This window comes from Gorilla gorilla, chromosome 1, assembly GCF_029281585.2.
Source record: "Gorilla gorilla gorilla isolate KB3781 chromosome 1, NHGRI_mGorGor1-v2.1_pri, whole genome shotgun sequence".
Classification (NCBI taxonomy): Eukaryota; Metazoa; Chordata; class Mammalia; order Primates; family Hominidae; genus Gorilla; species Gorilla gorilla.
The window spans coordinates 200,084,731-200,101,796 of NC_073224.2; the positions used below are offsets into that span (position 1 = coordinate 200,084,731).

The 17,066-nt window shown below is 43.8% G+C and overlaps 1 protein-coding gene across 4 annotated transcripts in view; it reads left to right on the forward strand.

Annotated features, from left to right (window-relative positions):
* The window catches only part of TRIT1 (tRNA isopentenyltransferase 1), a 64,349-nt gene that overhangs the window by 11,355 nt on the left and 35,928 nt on the right, over window positions 1-17,066 (forward strand). For 2 of the 4 annotated variants that reach the window (XR_010131510.1, XM_063700031.1), the window contains exons 2-3: window positions 13,188-13,307; window positions 15,471-15,611. Coding sequence is in view for 2 of the 4 variants with exons in the window: in XM_063700031.1 (XP_063556101.1) it covers window positions 13,188-13,307; window positions 15,471-15,611 (261 nt within the window). In the remaining 2 variants the exon portion in view is untranslated. The remainder of the gene's footprint in view (window positions 1-13,187; window positions 13,308-15,470; window positions 15,612-17,066) is intronic. The other 2 variants (XR_010131511.1, XM_063700035.1) reach the window with 1 other exon arrangement.

Here is a 17,066-nt window from a genome sequence, read left to right on the forward strand (position 1 = left end):
TACTACAAGATGCTTCTAGTCCCTTTCAGTGGAAAGAGCTAGGAAATGTATGTATGTATATTAATCTATATATACACACATTTATATTTATTTCTGTATCTGTATGTATATTAAAATAAGCATGGGTTTATACTGGTATCTCTGACTAATCCAGCACCACAAGATTCATTCTAGTCTTCCCCCCTTGCTTATTTGTGACTTCTTTCTCAGAGTAAGAAATTTAGCTCATTCCCTATAGTATATTTACTTATTTGTGTAACCTGTAGTTTCAGTGATTACTCCTGTGAGAAACAAATTTACCAACTAGAGTACAGTGTTTCCCTACAGTTTGTTTTTATCCTTACAGTATCGAGTAGTAACATTGTTTTATGAAGTTACTTAGATCAGCTCCTTTTGTTTTCCTCCCTGAGATTATATCAGACGTTTGTAATGCAGTTAGATTTCGTTTGTTACAGTCTGTAGTCTATCCTGGGTTCCCAGATATTCTGGTTATTTTAAAAAATTTGCATACAGTGGCCAGCTGCAGTGGTTCACACCTCTAATCCAAGCACTTTGGGATGCCAAGGAGGGAAGATTGCTTGAGCCTAGAAGTTTGAGATCAGCTTGGGTAACATAGTGAGAGCCCATCTCTACAAAAAAAAAAAAAAAAAATTAGTCAGGCCTGGTAGCACATACCTGTAGTCCCAATTTCTCCTGGCTCAAGCAGGAGGATGGCTTGAGCCAGGGAGGTCAAGGCTGCAGTGAGTCATGATGGTGCCACTGCACTCTAGCCTGGACAACAAAGCAAGACTCTGTCTCAAAAAAAATTTTTTTAAATTTTTTGCATACATATAGTAAAGTGTACTCTTTATGATGTTTAGTTCTATGGGTTTTGACAGATGCATAGAGTCAGATATATACCCCACAGTACCATACTGAACAGTTCTATCACCCTAAAAAATCCCTTATAGTGGCCCCTTTGTAGTCAACCCCTCTATCTCCCCCAGTCTCTGGCAACAACTTACCTGTTTTCCATCCCTATTGTTTTGCCTTTTCCAGAATGTCTTAAAATGTAATCATACAATATGTAGCCTTTGAGGTTTGGCTTTTTTCACTTAGCAAAATACATTTTTTTAAAAGGTAGATTGATTGATTGATTGGAGACAGGGTCTCATTCTGTTGCCCAGGGTGGGGTACAGTGGCGCCATCTCGGCTCACTGCAGCCTCAACTTCCTGGGCTCAAGCAATCCTCCTACCTCAGCACCCCAAGTAGCTGGGACTATAGGCGTGTGCCACCACACCTGGCTCATTTTTGTATTTTTTGTAGAGACGGTTTCACCACGTTGCCCAGGCTGGTCTGGAACTCCTGAGCTCAAGCAATCCACCTGCCTCAGGCTCCGATTATAGGCGTGAGCCACTGCACCTGGCCAGCAAAATATGTTTAAAAGTCTTCCATGTTGTTGCGTGCGTCCAATGCTCTTTATTGCTGAGTAGTATTCCATTGTTTGGATGTACCATAGTTTGTCTAGTCACCTTTTTTTTTTATGAGACGGAGTTTCTCCCTTGTTGCCCAGGCTGGGGTGCAGTGGTGCAATCTTGGCTTACTACAACCTCCGCCTCCAGGGTTCAAATGATTCTCCTGCCTCAGCCTCCCGAATAGCTGAGATTACAGGCATGTGCGACCACGCCCAGCTAATTTTGTATTCTTAGTAGAGACATAGTTTCTCCATATTGGTCAGGCTGGTCTTGAACTCCTGATCTCAGGTGATCCGCCCACCTCAGCCTCCTAAAGTGCTGGGATTACAGGCGTGAGCTACCACGCCTGGTGTCTATTCACCTATTAAAGGACATCTGGGTTTCTGGTTTTTGGTGATTATAAAGAAAGCTATAGTAAACATTCATGTACAGGTTTTAGTGTGAAATTTCATTTGAGTAAATACCTAAGAGTGGGATTGCTAGGCTGTTTGGTAACTTTATAGTTTAACTTTACAGGAGACTACCAAACTGTTTTCTAAAATGACTGTACCATTTTGTATTTCTCCCAGTAGTGAATGAGAATTCGTGTTCTTCTCTATCTCTATATTATTTCCGGCATTTGGTATTGTCAGGCTTTTTTTTTTTTTCTTTTAATTTCCGCAGTTCTATGTACTGGTATCTCATTGTCGTTAATTTACATTTCCTTAAAGACCAATGATGTTGAGCTTCTTTTTTTTTTTTTTTTTTTTTTTTTTAGTATTTATTGATCATTCTTGGGTGTTTCTCGGAGAGGGGGATTTGGCAGGGTCATAGGACAATAGTGGAGGGAAGGTCAGCAGATAAACATGTGAACAAGGGTCTCTGGTTTTCCTAGGCAGAGGACCCTGCGGCCTTCCGCAGTGTTTGTGTCCCGGGTACTTGAGATTAGGGAGTGGTGATGACTCTTAACGAGCATGCTGCCTTCAAGCATCTGTTTAACAAAGCACATCTTGCACCGCACTTAATCCGTTTAACCCTGAGTGGACACAGCACATGTTTCAGAGAGCACGGGGTTGGGGTAAGGCCATAGATTAACAGCATCCCAAGGCAGAGGAATTTTTCTTAGTACAGAACAAAATGGAATCTCCCATGCCTACTTCTTTCTACACAGACACAGCAACAATCTTATTTCTCTTTCCTTTCCCCACACTTGCCCCCCTTCCACTTGACAAAACCGCCATCGTCATCATGGCCCATTCTCAATGAGCTGCTGGGTACACTTCCCAGACGGGGTGGCGGCCGGAGAGAGGGGCCCCCCCACCTCCCAGACGGGGCGGCCGGGCAGAGGCGCCCCCCACCTCCCGGACGGGGCAGCTGGCCGGGCGGGGGCTGCCCCCCACCTCCCTCCGGGACGGGGCGGCTGGCCGGGCGGGGGGCTGCCCCCCACCTCCCTCCGGGACGGGGCGGCTGGCCGGGCGGGGGCTGCCCCCCACCTCCCTCCTGGCGGGGCAGCTGGCCGGGCGGGGGCTGTCCCCCACCTCCTGGAGGGGGCGGCTGCCGGGCGGAGACGCTCCTCACTTCCCAGACGGGGCGGCTGCTGGGCAGAGGGGCTCCTCACATCCCAGACGGGGCGGTGGGGCAGAGGTGCTCCCCACATCTCAGACGATGGGCGGCAGGGCAGAGGCGCTCCCCACATCTCAGACGATGGGCGGCGGGGCAGAGACGCTCCTCACTTCCTAGACGGGATGGCAGCCGGGAAGAGGCGCTCCTCACTTCCCAGACTGGGCGGCCGGGCAGAGGGCCTCCTCACATCCCAGACGATGGGCGGCCAGGCAGAGACGCTCCTCGCTTCCCAGACAGGGTGGCGGCCGGGCAGAGGCTGCAATCTCGGCACTTTGGGAGGCCAAGACAGGCGGCTGGGACATGGAGGTTGTAGTGAGCCGAGATCACAACACTGCATTCCAGCCTGGGCAACATTGAGCACTGAGTGAGCGAGACTCTGTCTGCAATCCCGGCACCTCGGGAGGCCGAGGCTAGCAGATCACTCGCGGTTAGGAGCTGGAGACCAGCCCAGCCAACACGGCGAAACCCCGTCTCCACCAAAAAAATACGAAAACCAGTCAGGCGTGGCGGCGTGCGCCTGCAATCCCAGGCACTCGGCAGGCTGAAGCAGGAGAATCAGGCAGGGAGGTTGCAGTGAGCCGAGATGGCGGCACTACAGTCCAGCCTCCAGTCCGCATCAGAGGGAGACGGTGGAGAGAGAGGGAGAGGGAGACCATGGGGAGAGGGAGGGGGAGGGGGAGGGGGAGAGGGAGACCTTTTTTTGAGACAGAGTTTTGCTCTTGTTGCCCAGGCTGAAGTGCAGTGGCACGATCTCGGCTCACTGCAACCTCTGCCTCATGGGTTCAAGCGATTCTCCTGCCTCAGCCTCCCGACTAGCTGGGATTACACATGCCTGCCACCACGCCCAGCTAATTTTTATATTTTTAGTGGAGACAGGGTTTCACCACATTGGCCAGGATGGTCTAGAACTCCTGGCCTCAGGTGATCCACCTGCCTCGGCCTCCCAAAGTGCTGGGATTACAGGCGTGAGCCACCACACCCAGCCAGTGTTGAGCTTCTTTTCATATCCTTATTTGCCATCTGTATATCCTTGGTGAAGTGTCTGTCAGATCTTTTGCCCACGGGAGTGGGGTTGTTTTCTTATTGTTGAATTTTAAGAGTTTTTTCTTTTTTTTTTTTTTGGGAGGAAGTTTTGCTTTTGTCGCCCAGGCTGGAGTGCAATGGCGCGATCTTGGCTCACTGCAACCTCCACCTCCCGGGTTCAAGTGATTCTCCTGCCTCAGCCTCCTGAGTAGCTGGGATTATAGGTGCCTGCCACCACGCCTGGCTAATTTTTTGTATTTTTAGTAGAGATGAGGTTTCACCATGTTGGGCAGGCTGGTCTCGAAGTCCTGCCCTCAGATGATTCACCTGCCTCAGCTTCCCAAAGTACAGGGATTACAGGCGTGAGCCACCTGGCCAAGAGTTCTTTATATATATCCTGGGTACAAATCCTTTATCAGATATGTTATTCGCAAATATTTTCTCCCAATCTGTGGCTTATTTTTTCGTTCTCTTCACAGTATCTTTCACAGAGCAAAAGTTCTACATTTTTATAATGCCTAATTTATCTTTTTTTTTCTTTTATGGATCACGAGGTCAGGAGATCGAGACCATCCTGGCTAACACGGTGAAACCCCATCTCTACTAAAAATACAAAAAAAAATAGCCAGGCATAGTGGCGGGCTCCTGTAGTCCCAGCTACTTGGGAGGCTGAGGCAGGAGAATGGCGTGAACCTGGGAGGCGGAGCTTGCAGTGAGCCGAGATGGAGTCACTGCACTCCAGCCTGGGCGACAGAGCGAGACTCCATCTCGAAAAAAAAAAAAAGAATCTTGAAGGGGTTCAGTGTGTGGTAGCTGTCTTTTCGTCAGTTTCTGGAATTTAATTTCACCTCAGTAGGAATTCATTACTTGAAGCAAACAAACATACCAAAGTCAAATGGGGATAAAAATTCTAGTGAGTGGCAGCAGAAATAGCTTGGGTTATAGGCAGAGCAGCCTGGCATTAGTCCTGTCTCTGCTTCCAGCCAGTTATATGGCCAGGGGAGCCTGAGTATTCTCGAATATAAAATGTTGGGTGTTTGGACTGGATGCAGAGCTTCTCCAGTGTTTGTTTGCAGGTGGACTCCCAAGCAGCCACTGCAGAAGCTCTGTGCCGCAGTTTCTCATGTTTTAACTTAAAAATATGTGCCAATTTTGCATTCTCTGCCCTAATGTTTGTTTAGATGTAAAAATGTTTCAATTTTTTTTTTCTGCTACCTAGTAAGATTGATACTTCAGAAGAATGTATCACATGTATGTTATACACGTCTCAGTTTGAAAACTATGGCCTTGGCCAGGCGCAGTGGCTCACCCCTGTAATCCCAGCACTTTGGGAAGCCAAGGCGGGCGAATCACCTGAGGTCGGGAGTTTGAGACTAGCCTGACCAACATGGAGAAACCCCGTCTCTACTAAAAATACAAAATTAGCTGGGCGTGGTGGTGGATGCCTATAATCCCAGCCACTCGGGAGGCTGAGGCAGGAGAATCACTTGAACCCAGGAGGTGGAGGTTGCGGTGAGCCAAGATTGCGCCACTGCACTCCAGCAAGGGCAACAAGAGCGAAACTCCATCTCAAAAAAACAAAAGAAGAAAACCATGGCCTTATATGATTCTGGTCCCTTTTCCCTTAAAGAGAAGAGCCGTAGGAAAGAATAAAAGCCATAATCTGCACTATAAATTCCAAACCATGAGTCTCATCACACCGACTCAACAGATCAGGCACAGATTCTCCTGCTTTTTTATTTTATTTTTTGAGACAGTGTCTCACTTTGTTGCCCAGGCTGGAGTGCAGTGGTGCAATCATGACTCACAGCAGCCCTGACCTCCTGGCTCAAGCAATCCTCCCACCTCAGTCTCCTGAGCAGCTAGAACTATAGGCACGTGCCACCATGCCTGGCTGATTAAAACTGTTTTTTTGTTTTTGTTTTGTTTTTTTTGTAGACATGGGGTCTTTGTGTTGCCTAGGCTGGTTTCAAACTCCTGAGCTCAAGCGATCCTCCTATCTTGGCCTCCCAAGGTGTTGGGATTACAGGTGTGAGCCACTGTGCCTGGCCTTCCCCTGCTTTCTGAGCATCTTAATGTGTCCAGTTTATTCAGCATATCTACAGTTGAATTTCTGCCAGAGTTGAAAAGAGTAATTGCCTTGATGTTCCTGCAGCAAACTTTAGTCCTAACCTACTGAAGTTATGTTTAAAAAAAGTTTTCTTTTAATTAAAAAAGTAAAGTGAGTCAAGAAATCAGCCTTTCCCGTACTCTTCAACATCTCTTCAGTTGAATTTGTCTAAAGGAAAATCAACTTCCCAATGAGTGTCAACATCTTTAAGAAAATAATTTTTCCTTTCATCTACCTATGCTAAAACTATCTTTTCTCCCAAAGCTTGGACTATTAAAACTAGAAGAAATTAGCTGGGCGTGGTGACAGGTGCCTATAATCCCAGCTACTTGGGAGGCTCAGATAGGAGAATCGCTTGAACCTGGGAGGGGGAGGTTGCAGTGAGCCAAAATCATGCCACTGCACTCTAGCCTGGGAGACAGAGACTCTGTCTAAAAAAAAGAACTAGAAGAGATGTTAGATGTGAGAAACTTGAGGTTCCAGAAGAAAAACTTGACCTTCCTCCTTCCTTCCTTCCTTTCTTCTTTCCTTCCCTCCCTCCCTCTCTGCCTCTTCCCTTTCTTTTCTTTTTCTTTTCTTTTCTTTTCTTTCTTTTTCTTTTCCTTCCCTTTCTTTCCTCCCTTTCTTTCTTTTCCTTTTCCTTCTTTCTTTCCTTCTTTTCTTTTTCCTTTCATTCCTTCCCTCCCTTCCTTCCTTTCTTTTTCTTTTCTTTCCTTTATCACTCTCTTCTTTCCTTTCTTTCTTTCCTTCCTTTCTTTCTTGTCTCATTGTGCTGCCCAGGCTGGAGTGTAGTGGTGCAATTATGGCCCACTGCAGCTCGCCCTCTTGGGCTCAAATGACCCTCCCATCTTAGCTTCCTGAGTAGTTGGGACTACAGGTGCACACCACCATGCCTGACTAATTTTCTTTTTTTTCTTTTTTTTTTTTGTAGAGACAGAGTCTCACAGTGTTGCCCAGCTGGTCTCGAACTTTGGGCTCCAGTGATCTGCCTGCCTCAGCCACCCACGGTGCTGGGATTACAGGCGTGAGCCACCATGCCTGACGAGAATCCTTACTGTTAACCACTTTTCTATATGCTATGTGCCTCTCAATGATGGAATGTCCACTAGACAGTTGAATATACAGGTCTGGCACCACAAAAAGAGAACTAGATTGTGGATATGGATTTTGGGAGTTATCAGCACAACAGTGGTTGTAGAAGCCATGGGTGTCACCCAGAGAAAGTTCATAATACAAAAAGGCAGGTGGATGCCATAAAGACTGCCATTTCTCAATATTGTTTCCTGACAGATACTGCTAATAGATCAGTGGCTGGCCTCAGTAAAGTAGATGGAGGAAGGTCTAGTGGGATAGGAAGAAAAACCTGGAAAGAATGGTGCCCTTGAAGCCCCAAAGGGGAGTGATTTATGAAGGAGAGAGAGCTCAATAGTATCAGATTGTTGCTTTTTCCATTACTTGCTTTGAGAGCTTAGTAGAAAAGTGTTATATTTGGCAGTCAGTGTTCATTAATGATCTCAGAAAGATGTCCATAGGGCAGTGGAGGGCAGTAAGCAGTGATTATATTGAGCCATAATCCAAGGTTGTGGTTTTCAAGGCAGGTGTAATCCATTGAGGCAAGAAAGTGATTGAAGGACTTTAGGATCTAATTTGAAATGGGAAGGACATAAGTGAAAAGGTGGAAGATAACTTGCAGGGAAGGAACCAAACCAGGGGGCAGCTTTTCCTTTTGCTTGTAGACAGCTATGTTGGGACATCACAGCCAGCACTCAGAGCTCTGGGATCTGTCCACTGCCATGGACACTGCTGCTGATTAGCACACTCAGGGCCACCCTACAGCAAGGCAGCCCAAAAGGATGGAGCCTTAAAAGGATGGGATCTTTGGCTGTACACTTAAAAAACTGGGGGGAGTATCAGCAAGGTGAAATTTCTTTAGATCAGGGTTTCTCAATTTCAGGACTGTTGACATTTTGGGGCCGGATAACTTTTTTTTTTTTTTTTTTTTTTTGAGACGGAGTCTCGCTCTGTCAGTGCAGTGGCGCAATCTTGGCTCACTGCAAGCTCCGCCTCCCAGGTTCACACCATTCTCCTGCCTCAGCCTCCCGAGTAGCTAGGACTACAGGCGCCTGCCACCACGCCCGGCTAATGTTTTGTATTTTTAGTAGACATGGGGTTTCACTGTGTTAGCCAGGATGGTCTCGATCTCCTGACCTCATGATCCACCTGCCTCAGCCTCCCAAAGTGCTGGGATTACAGGTATGAGCCACCGCGCCTGGCCTGGGGCTGGATAATTCTTTGTGTTCGGGGCTGAAGGCTAGACCAGAGTGCATCATTGGATGTGTAGCAGCATCCTTGGCCTCTACCCTCTAAATGCTAGTAGCACCCCCAGCCCTGCAGTTGTGACAATCAAAAATGTTTCTGGCTGGGTGCAGTGGCTCATACCTGTAATCCCAGCACTCTGGGAGACCGAGGCTGGCAGATCACCTGAGGTCAGGAGTTCGAGACCAGCCTGGCCAACATAGCAAAACCCTGTCTCTAATACAAGCACTAGCCAGGCGTGGTGGCAGGTACCTATAATCCCAGCTACTTGGGAGGCTGAGGCAGGAGAATTGCTTGAACCTGGGAGGTGGAGGTTGCCATGAGCTGAGATCACACCACTGCACCCCAGCCTGGACATTGCCAGATGTCTCCCAGTGAACAAAATCACTTGAATTGAGAACCATGGCTCTGGATTCTGCTGGTTTTCTTCTTCTAGTTCTCTGTTATGGATTTCTTTTTTTGTTTTTTCCATATCTTTTGTTGTTGTTGTTGTTTATAGTTTTTTTCATATCTTTTTTTTTTTCTCTGTTGTAGATTTCTTTTACCTTCATTAGTTCCTCCAGGCATTTCAGCTCTGTTGATTTGGAGAGTTCAGGTTATTTCAGCGTTGTACCATTTTTACAAATTTTTTTTTTTCAGTCTGGAAATAAACCATCAATAGAGGTGCAACAAAGTGGTATATTTTTCTATAATGCCCAATTTAATGCCTAGAACATTAAATGTTTAGTGGTTATACACTCTTGTATCATGTATCTTCTTTAATTACAGCTATTTGTGTCTAACTTGGACTCTGAGGACTAGGACTCTTTTTTTTTAAGAGACAGGGTCTTGCTCTGTTGCCCAGGCTGGAGTGCAGGGGCACCTTTTTAGCTCACTATAGCCTTGGACTCCTGGGCCTAAGCAGTCCTCCTGCCTCAGCCTCCCAAGTAGCCGGGAGGCACGTGCCACCACACCCAACTAATTTTTAAATTTTTGGTAGAGATGGAGTCTCACTATGTTGGCTGGGCTGGTCTTGAACTCCTGGTCTCAAGTGATCCTCCTACTCAACCTTCTAAAGTGCTGGGATTATAGGTGTGAGCCACCATGCCCGTCCATGGGACTTTCTTAATCTTCTTTTCATAACTAACATGTTGCAGTATACCTAACACATAGTAGACGCTTAGTAAATGTTTGTAGAGATAAGTCAATTATGTTAGATAATTGATGAAGTGGATTAAACCTGGAATTTTTCAGAATATTTCAGTCATCAGGCCTTACAAAGAAGCCAGTTGTCCCTTAGTAATGTCAAAATATGGTTTGTGCAGAGAAAAGCATTTCATTCCAAATCATTTCCATGCACACAGATCACAAGTATCCTTTGGGAGAAGGGGAAATGGAGCAGAGTGGCATGCTGTCTTTGAAAGATAACAGAGATCCTTTTGGCTCTTCCCAGCATTCAGGCTGATTGTAGGTAGAGTGATTCTGAAACTGTAATTGAAGCTGAAAAATAGGGGAAGTGTAAGGCATTCAGCTACAAATCTCACATGTGAATGTTTTCTAGGCTGGTAATAAAATAATAAGCCTGATTGTGGCATTTAGAGCATGGATGTGACCTAAACCTCTGGACCAAATGTGATACTTACAAAATTGATTAATTTCTCAGTTTGTTTAGATATTTATGCCTGGTACAAATGTGAAAAATGTTGTGTTTTTGCTTCTTAACTGTGCAGTATGATTTTATTTGATAAATAAAGGATACCCATAAAAACACATAATTAATAACTGTACAGCTCAATACAATAACAAAAAGTTAAAATATCTGTGTAACCACAACTCAACTGAATTTCAGTTCAAGAAACAGAATATCACAAGAAATAGAACATTACCAGCTCTTAATAATTTTGAAAATTTTATTTCATTGCTGCTATTCACTAGTTTCTTATTGTGCCTAAAAGCTATCATCCAAGTCTTTTTTTTTTTAATTGTGATATAACATTGACCATTAACCATTTCAGTGGCCATTTTAGCCATTTCAGTATTTCAGTGGCATTAAGTACAATAGCATTGTTCTGCAACCATTACTACCTTCCATCTCAATAGGTTTTTATCTTCTTAAAGTGAAACTCTGTACCAGTTAAACAGTAAATCCCTATTTTCCCCTCTCCCCAGCTCCTCGTAACTAATATTCTACTTTGTGTCTCTATGAATTTGACTACTCTAGGTACTTCATATACATGAGATCGTACAGTGTTTGTCCTTTTGTGATTGGCTTATTTAACTTAGCATAGTATGTTCAAGGTTATCCATGTTGTAGGATGTGTGATAATTTCATGCCTTTCTTTTTTTCTTTTTTTTTGAGACAGAGCCTTGCTCTCTTGCCCAGGCTTGAGCGCAGTGGTGCGATCTCGGCTCACTGCAACCTCTGCCCCCTAGGTTCAAGCAATTCTTCTGTCTCAGCCTCTTGAGTAGCTGGGATTACAGGTGCCCGCTACCATGCCTGGCTAATTTTTATATTTTTAGTAGAGATAGGGTTTCACCATATTGGTCAGGCTGGTCTCGAACTCCTGACCTCAGGTGATCCATCCACCTCAGTCTCCCAAAGTGCTGGGATTATAGGCACGACCCACCGCCCGGCCAACTTCCTGCCTTTCTTAAGGCTGAATAATACTCATTTGTATGCATAGACCACATTTTGTTTGTCTATTTATCTGTGGATGGATACTTGGATTACTTCATCTTTTGGCTATTGTGAATAATGCTGCTGTGAACATGGATGTGTAAATATCTGTTTAACACCCTGCTTTCAATTCTTTTGGGTATGTACCTGAAGTGGAATTGCTAAGTTGTGTGTTAATTCTGTTTTATTTTTTGAGGAACTGCCATATTGTTTTTCTTCCAGTTTTTGTTGTTGTTGTTGTTTTTAAGTTCTAGAGATCTGGTCTCGTTATGTTGCCTAGGTTGATTTTGAACTCCTGGGTCTGCCTCAGTCTTCCAAAATGTTGGGATTACAGGCATGAACCACCTTGTCCTTCCCGAAACTGCCATATTGTTTTCCGTAATAGCTGCACCATCTTACATGCCCCTCAGCAATGCACAAGGGTTCCAGTTTCTCTACATCCTTGCCAACATTTGCTATTATCTGTTTCTTTTTTCTTTTTCTAATAGCCATTATAATGAGTGCGAAGTACATCCATGTCTTTTTTGAGACAGAGTCTTGCTCCGTCGCCCAGGCTAGAGTGCAGTGGCACCATCTCAGCTCACTGCAACTTCTGCCATCCGGGTTCAAGCGATTCTCCTGCTTCAGCCCCTGAGTAGCTGAGATTACAGGCGCGCGCCACCACGCCTGGCTGATTTTTGTATTTTTAGTAGAGACGGGGTTTCACCATGTTGGTCAGGCTGGTCTTGAACTCTTGATCTCATGATCTGCCTGCCTCGGCCTCCCAGAGTGCTGGAATTACAGATGTGAGCCACTGCGCGCGGCTTTTTTTAAATAAACTTTTTGTCATGGAAATTTCCCAACATATAAAGAAAGTAGGGCAAATAATGAACTACCCATATATCCATCACCTAAAGTCGATAATTATGAACACTTGGCCAATCTTGTTTCACTTAGAGTTTGTCTCTCCTTTCCTTATTGTTGCAATGCAGGTCACAGTCATATACTTTCATTTATTGTACTTTAATATACTGTGGTACAGGTTGAGTATCCATTATGCAAAGTGCTTGGGACCAGAAGTGTTTTGGTTTCCTAGTTTTTTCTGATTTTGGAATATTTGCATTATATTTACCAATTGAGCATCCCAAATCTGAAAATCTAAAATCCAAAATACTCCAGTGAGCATTTCCTCCGAGTTGTGCGTTTGGTGCTCAGAAGTTTTCAGTTTTAGATTTAGTTAACGACTATAAAACATACCCATAAAACCATATTATATGTAAATCAGATGTCTAGTCTGTATCACCCACATCTTTATGACCCATTTCTTTTAATCTGAATGTGTAAGAGGCAAAGAGTTAACAGATCACCCAAAGATGACAATTTATATTAGTAACCAAGATTTAGTACTTTTATGAGTTACAGTTTTTGTTAACTATGAGTAAGAGCTCTGCTTTCTTTAAACCATTAGTACTCTTTTCTTCTTCCTGATATTTGGTGGCATTTGTATTATCTATCATAAGCAGTACAATAGGCCACTTCCTTTAGTAAATAAGGTGAGCTAGCTCTGGGTTACCTTCTGTTTGAATTATATTTATGTGTCCATTTGTTTAAGCTCACCATTTTAAGGGCCTCTAGAAGATACACCTAAAGGCAGATTACAGGAAGAAATTTTATCTAGCCTTCTAGGGTTTCTGATAGAAGGTGCTGGTAGAGATATTTACATTTTGTCCTTGTTGGAGGTGTGGGTAATTGTACATTTGCAGCTATGCATTTGACACTGATTAACATTAATCTCAGTGTAAAAATTTAGAATCCTTTTTACTGTAACATACTTAACAGGATTTAGAAATCCTCTACTAGCAAAATCAAGTTGTTGCTATGTGAGCTCTTTAAAATGGGATCATTTGGAATTCTAAGCTACAGCAGAGCCAACCAAGGGCTGTGGGAAAAAGAGAGAGAGAGAGAGAGAGGAATAAACAGTTATTATTAACTCTTTTCCTCACTTTAGTTTTCTTTTCTTTCTTTCTTTCTTTTTTTTTTTTTGAGACAAAGTCTGGCTCTATTGTCCAGGCTGGAGTGCAGTGGTATGATCTCGGCTCGCTGCAACCTCCGCCTTCCAGGCACAAGGATCCTCCCACCTCAGCCTCCCCAGTAGCGGAACTACAGGTGCGTGTCACCACACCTGGCTAATTTTTGCATTTTTTATAGAGCTGCAGTTTAGCCAGGTCACCCAGACTGGTCTTGAACTCATGAGCTCAAGTGATCCACCCACCTCAGCCTCCCAAAGTGCTAGGATTACAGGTGTGAGCCTCCGCACCTGGCCTCTTTCGTTTTTTTTTTTTTTTTTTTTTTTTTTTTTGAGACGGAGTCGAGTCTCCCTCTGTTGCCCAGGCTGGAACGCAATGGCGTGATCTTGGCTCACTGCAACCTCCGCCTCCTGGGCCTCTTTCGTTTTTTTTTTTTTTTTGGTTTTTTTTTTTTTGAGACGGAGTCGAGTCTCGCTCTGTTGCCCAGGCTGGAACGCAATGGCGTGATCTTGGCTCACTGCAACCTCCGCCTCCTGGGTTCAAGCGATTCTCCTGCCTCAGCCTCCTGAGTATAGCTAGGATTATAGGCACACGCCACCACACCCAGCTAATTTTTTGTGTATTTTTAGTAGAGATGGGGTTTCATCATGTTGGTCAGGCTGGTCTCGAACTCCTGACATCGTGATCCACCTGCCTTGGCCTTTCAAAGTGCTGGGATTACCGGCATGAACCACCGCGTCCAGCCTCCCCTTTAGTTTTCTTAATGTGCATAGAAGACACCAGTGTATAATAACCATATGACCTTGTATAACATTAGAAGGAAGTCTTGTTCAAGATACACAGAAAAGAATACTCTATGATTTATGATTCCATTAATTTTCAGGTATGAGAATGTGAGTCTGCTGTCAGGCACAAATTAAATGAGTTAAAAAGGCAGAGTTGATACTTTCCTTATGGCTCTTATTTACATTATTTTTTATTTATATGCTGTTTTACTATTTACCAATTTTATTTCATTGAAGATAGCTTATATCCTTGCTTGGTAAATGACCTCAGTCACTAAGAGCATAGAGCCTTCTGAGTATTAAACAGTAACACTAAAATTATTTCCCTTTCTCCTTTAGTTATTGTGATAGTAGTAGTGATAATGATAGCAATTAGGTAATAGTGACCCTCAATGTGGCCCTTAAAATGTGCCAGGCAAAAACTAAGTGCTTTTTAGTAGTAACTCGTTTAATCCCTACAACAACCCTATGAGGTAGATATTATTATTTTCATTTTACTGATGAGGGATTGAGGCCCAGAGAGGTTAGTAACTGACTTCTCCAACTACGAATAACTAGTAAGTGGTAGAGCTAGGAAATGAGCTGAGGCAGCCTGGCGCCAGGGTCTTTCCTCCTAACCATTACACTGTACTGTACTTATTTGACACCCATGTAAGTAAAGGGAAACGTGAGATAAAAATGCTTTTAACATCTTTGTGGGCTCTACGGAACTTATTATTTGTTCATTCAGTGCTCCCTGTAGAATCAGTGATTACAGAGAACATTTAATCTCAAAGTATTCATCCCTATTTTCAAACTGGTATTTTCAGATCTGTTCTTGGAGACCTTGCATTTAGAAAAAGTACACTTGAACTTTTTAGTCGAATTGGCAGATCAAGAGCTCACAGACAGGATATTGCCTTTGAGTATTTAGATTGTCCTTGCTGACCCCTGAAGCAGTAATTTTGATAGATCACAATGTTTCCACTAGAGTACAGCAGTATTAGGGGTTCTGACTTCAAAGTGTGTATGTGTATGTTTTATATGTATTTTTGTAGACTCCTTCTCCACAAATGGAACCAATCTTATACAAATTCTGAAAACCTTTTAGAGCTATTTAAATCCAAGAAATACCTAAGCATTTTGAAGTAGAACTATGAGCAATGAATGCAAATGTTACCTTTCTGGAGTCTTGTGATAAGTAAAATAAATAAAACAACCTGCCCAATTTTCAGTGCTTTAAAGTTCTGGCCATGCAGAATTAGTTTTTACTAATTCTGGGCATGTATTTACATATCCTTCTTAGCTTTAAATCTGAGCTAATAGCTACTATTTGATAAGAAAACCAATGCTGTATTTTCTTCTTTGTTTTGGGTTTCATGGATCTGGCTGTGCTGTTTGTTAGAATACATCTACCCTGGTGCTTTGGGTCAGTGAAGTGTTTGGCAGGAGGGAGGATAGATCAAAATTTCTATTCATTAAGTATGCATTTTTTATGGAGGTGGTTGACTTTCTCATGTTAATTTTCTTTCCCCTAGGTCTATGAAGGCCTAGACATCATCACCAACAAGGTTTCTGCCCAAGAGCAGAGAATCTGCCGGCACCACATGATCAGCTTTGTGGATCCTCTTGTGACCAATTACACAGTGGTGGACTTCAGAAATAGAGCAACTGCTCTGATATCCTTAGGAAAGGCAGCAGCTGGGTTTGGTGGGTGAAAGCAGCCCAAGCCAAGAGAGAAATTTTCTTTCTAGTGGCAATTTCTTCTCAGAAGGGGCACCCAAGGCCTAAATACTGATAGATGCCATCCCCATCAGACTATGGACTGAAAGATACAGTGTCTTTGTCACTCAAATTCTTGTCCTTAGACTGTGGCATCATCATTCTCTGGGAACTTGTTAGAAATGCTGATTCTTGGGCCCCACTCCAGACCTACTGAATTAGAATCTGCTTTATAACGGGAGTCCCCAGTGATTCATATACACATTAAAATTTGAGAAGCACTGTTTTAGTGATAAGAACACCAATTTAAGAATCAGAAAATTTGTGTTACAGTCCTAGAACTGCCTTTTTTACCATGTGAATTTTACTGGGTAAAGCATTTCCTTAACCCCACTGAGCTTCGGTTTTCTATCCTTTAAATGGAGATACGAAGTTAATCTATAAATATAATGGAGTTATAGTTAGAATTTCAAAGGGATTGTTAGGTGGGAGAGGACTGGAAAATATAGTTCTGGGTAAAACCAAGAAATTTTTGTAAAAAGAATAATATAAGGGGGATTGCCCTTATGTCTTAACATGCAGACTGCCTTTAGTATCTGGATTGCTATATATTAAAAGATTGAAAAGTCATAATAATTATAATAGCATGGAACTTATTTAGTACTAGATATATTTGTGGCACAGAATAGAAAACCCAGATATAGATTCAAATGGAAGTACGTGAATTTTTTTTTTTTTTTCTCCTAGAGACAGTCTCACTCTGTTGCCTAGGTTGGAGTGCAGTGGCACCATCATGGCTCATTGCCACCTTGACCTCCTGGGCTCAGGTGATCCTCCCACCTCAGCCTCCTAAATATCTGGGACTACAGGTGCTTACCACCACACCCAGCTAATTATTTTCATTTTATTATTATTATTTTTTGAGACGGAGTCTTGCTCTGTCACCCAGGCTGGAGTGCAATAGCGCGATCTTGGCTCACTGCAATCTCCGCCTCCCAGGTTTAAGTGATTCCCCTGCCTCATCCTCCCAAGTAGCTGGGACTACAGGCACATGCCACCACACCTGGCTAATTTTTTGTATCTTTGGTAGAGACGGGGTTTCACCATGTTGGCCAGGCTGGTCTCGAACTCCTGACCTCGTGATCCACCTGCCTCAGCCTTCCAAAGTGCTGGGATAACAGGCGTGAGCCACCATGCCCGGCTATTTTATTTTTTGTAGAGATGGATTTTGCTATGTTGACAAGCTGGTCTTGAACCCCTGGGCTCAAGTGGTCCTACTGCCTCGGCCTCCCAAAGTGCTGGAATTACAAGTGTGAGCCACCACGCCTGGCCCCAATCAGCCTTCTTGATTCGACAGGTGAAGGTACTAGATACTGAGGCCCAAAGAGTAGAAGGGTGTTTGCTCAATATCA